At 38.6% G+C, this 3,411-nt stretch overlaps 1 protein-coding gene across 1 annotated transcript in view; it reads left to right on the top strand.

The window, feature by feature from the left end:
* Nucleotides 1-2,995, top strand: part of RAD51AP1 (RAD51 associated protein 1) — a 39,872-nt gene extending 36,877 nt beyond the window's left edge. The window contains exon 8 of the mRNA XM_006891367.1: nt 2,838-2,995. Coding sequence (XP_006891429.1) covers nt 2,838-2,995 — 158 coding nt within the window. The remainder of the gene's footprint in view (nt 1-2,837) is intronic.
* The last annotated feature ends 416 nt before the right edge of the window (nt 2,996-3,411 follow it).

The following is a 3,411-nucleotide window of genomic DNA, read 5'->3' as shown; positions in this document are numbered from 1 at the left end:
GTCATGACAAAAATACCTAATCACATATCCCTTTTAAACAGTTTTCTCCCTCATCTGTTTCAATGCAGTATACATTATTGAACCCATCTTTCCTGGTCTCCCCCCAACCCTGAGGTCAGTCCTGTTTTAATACAGTGGCACCATGCAGTTTGTTGATGAGTCTTCCACCAATCCTGATGCCACATTCTTCTTCATATAGTCTAGCTTCTCAATAGGATTGACTAAGAGAAAAGATACAGCCCCGATCCTGATTTTAAACCACACAGTGTTCCCTTGCTCTATTCATCCTACAGCTTCTTACTCTTATGTTTCACATGAGCACAGTTAAATGTTCTAAGATTCCCATTTTTCTTAATGTTAGTCTTAATTTGTTGTGAGCCACACAAACACCTACTGTATCGTCAATAAAATACATACATTCTGCTGATATTCTCTATTTTCAGTGAAGATTTACCTGATAGCTGCAATAATAGCCCTAGTGCCATGGTCTCTTCTAATTGTACTTTTTGAATCATTTTTGGATAATCTTCAGGAAGCTTTTACTTGCATATGATATTAATGATGTTGTTCAATAATTTCCACATTCCATTGGATCACCTTTTTTGGGAATTGGAACAATTGGCCAGGTAGTTGCCTTTCAGATTTCCTGGTAAATCCGTGCAGGGCTGCATCTGTTTGTTGAAATATGTCAGTTGGTATTCCATCAATTTCAATGGCCTAATTTTTTTGTCTGGTAGTCAGAATCTTTGCTTTGTTGATATATTTAGATGCAGTTCATATTGAAGGTGGCTGTCAAACACTTCAAGTCTTCGTTTTCAGTAAGCAAGACTGTGTTATCTGTCTAACACAGGTTATTGATAACTTTTCCACCAATCATGGAAGGCCAATAGGTGGTTTATTATAGATGGAGAAATAGTGGGGTTATTAACAATTTCATCTTGGTCTAATCCACAATCAACAAACTGTGCACCAGCAGTCAGAAAATCAAAAGATGAATTGCAGTGAGAAAATCTGCTATCAAGAACCTCTTCTTAGTACTAAAGAGCAGTGATGCCAGTCCAGAGACTAAGGTGCTCCTGATTCAGGCCATAGTCTTCTCAGTTGCTTGCTGTGCTTTCTGACAACTGAAAAATGAATAAAGATGACAAAAGAATTGATGCCTTTGAGTTGAGATGTTGGAGAGAATATTGAGCATACCATGGACTGCCAAGAGAACAAACAGGACTGGCCTGGAGAGAGTGAAACCAGGTTGCCCAGTTCAGGCAAGGATTTTGAAACTCCGCATCACATACTTTGGGCATGTAGCCAGGAGGGACCGGTTTATTTAGAGAAGGACATCATACTTGGAAAGGTAGGAGAGGAAAACCTGTATGAGATTGACTGGCACAGTGACTGTGGTAATGGGGTCAGGTGTGTCAGAGACAGTGAGGTTGGCTTAGGATAGGGCAAGACTCAGAACTGTTGTTCATGGTGTTGCTATGAAATCATAGTCAACTTGATGGCACATAACAACAACAGTTTTTTTGGTCAGTGCCTTTAGTGCAGTTTGAATTTCTTCCTTCTTTGCAATTGGTTCTTGATCATGAGCTATGTCCTGAAATGGTTCCAGGTCAGCCAGTTCTTTTTGACACAATGAGTCTTTGTATTCCTTTCATCTTTTTTTTTATGCTTCCTGAATCATTCAAGTTTTTTCCCCATAGCATCCTTCAGTATTGCAACTCAAGGCTTGAATTCATTTTGTCAGTTCTATCAGCTTAAGAAATGCCAACCAAGTTCTTCCTTTTTTAATTTTCCAAATAACTCCAGCCCAAAGAAAGAAAAAGTAGCAATCTACTTTCCATAGGTATGTTACTTAACATTCTTAAAACCTAGAAAAAGAAAACATTATATAGCAAGTTGATCCAGATGTGGCAATACTTTTCATTTCGAATGATAAATCCGATGGTTAGAAACAGGAAAGTGTATAAGTCTTTAATGTTTAAAGAGCACACTTGCCGTTGTGAGTACTCATTTCATCAGCCTTGAACATTTTTGTGGATAAATTTTGAAAGATAATTGCTGTGTCAAGGTGGTATTATAAATGAAACTAATATAAAGGTATAAATGAACTCTGCAGTGTTAACAGCTATATTTTTTTAAAAATAAAAAACCACCCTAGAGAAGTACTTGAAAATATTACAGATTTGTAAATGTGTGTTAAATTTATCTATTACCTTAGAAACTATAATTGCATTTCTGCCGAGTGCAACTTCGCCGCCAGCAGCTGAAGAAGACTCAGACAAACAGGATTCGTTGCAGAAGCTTTATTGAACAGAAAATGGCGAAATGGCCCCGTCTTTTTCCCTGGCACTTGCTTATATCCCTCTCGGTTCCACGCCTCCTGCTCTTACGTCTTAGAATCTCATTGGTGTTGAGGTCTTTCTAAACCAGGTCCAATGGACCAATAGCAATATTGCAGCCATAAATGGTGTTGTTTGTGCGTTAGTAAGTCAATGAGGAAGTGAGGTATCAGTGCCATCTTGTAATGGCGGCGTGCAAGTGCGGACCGCACATGTGCAATGACGTCAATGATCTTAAACGGCTAGCCTGCTGCTGCGGTCGGCCTGCTGCACATTTCTTTATAACTTTACAAGTGTTACCCGCTCTCAACCTTCCTATTTCGGCTTTCACAATTATTATCTTGGTTTCTGGGAATGTTTAGGAAAAGACAATACTATATTCTTTCTCCCCTTTAGTTCTTTCCATTCTTAATATACTTTATAACTTGATAGACTAGCAGAATCTTGCTTAATTGTTAGGAGGTTTCTAACATCATCATCGTGTGGGATTTTTTTCAGCACCAGCTGGAAGTAGCAGCAGCAGCAGCAGCAGCAGCAGCAGCCGCCGGAGCCCACTGCCAGGAACGTCCGTCAAACCCCCAAGTCACAGTCTGCGCCTTGGCCTGTCCAGATTAGCACGTGTTAAACCTTTGCATCCAACAGCCACTACAAGCTGAGTGTGGGTGGCTGCAAAAAAAACTTTTGTCAAGAGAATCACAGTTTTGCATTATATTTAAATTGTATTATTCTTTGAGAAAAGGATTATAGCATAAAGGAATCTTTTAACATGCCTTGCAAATGATCTCATGTATTTTGTGATTATGTTCTCTGAAAAGCAGTTCAGGACTTCAGTAAGAAATTTGTAAGAATCATCTTCTAATTTCATGTCTTTCAAAGAGCATATTCTATTTCCTTATGTGTAAGTTATTGTCATTAAATAATTGCCACTTTGATATACAGTCCACATCACATTGTTACTCTGTTCTTCTAACGGGATGGACCTTTCTGACTTTGTGAAGTAAGCTTACCCATTCAGTTCATCTGCAAAGGAAGACATTCCAATTTCCTTAACAAGACATATCTAAAATCTTAA

Source organism: Elephantulus edwardii, unplaced genomic scaffold (assembly GCF_000299155.1).
Source record: "Elephantulus edwardii isolate Elephantulus edwardi_28Jun2011 unplaced genomic scaffold, EleEdw1.0 scaffold00096, whole genome shotgun sequence".
In the NCBI taxonomy this organism is placed as follows: Eukaryota; Metazoa; Chordata; class Mammalia; order Macroscelidea; family Macroscelididae; genus Elephantulus; species Elephantulus edwardii.
This window is presented reverse-complemented; position numbering and strand designations above follow the sequence as displayed.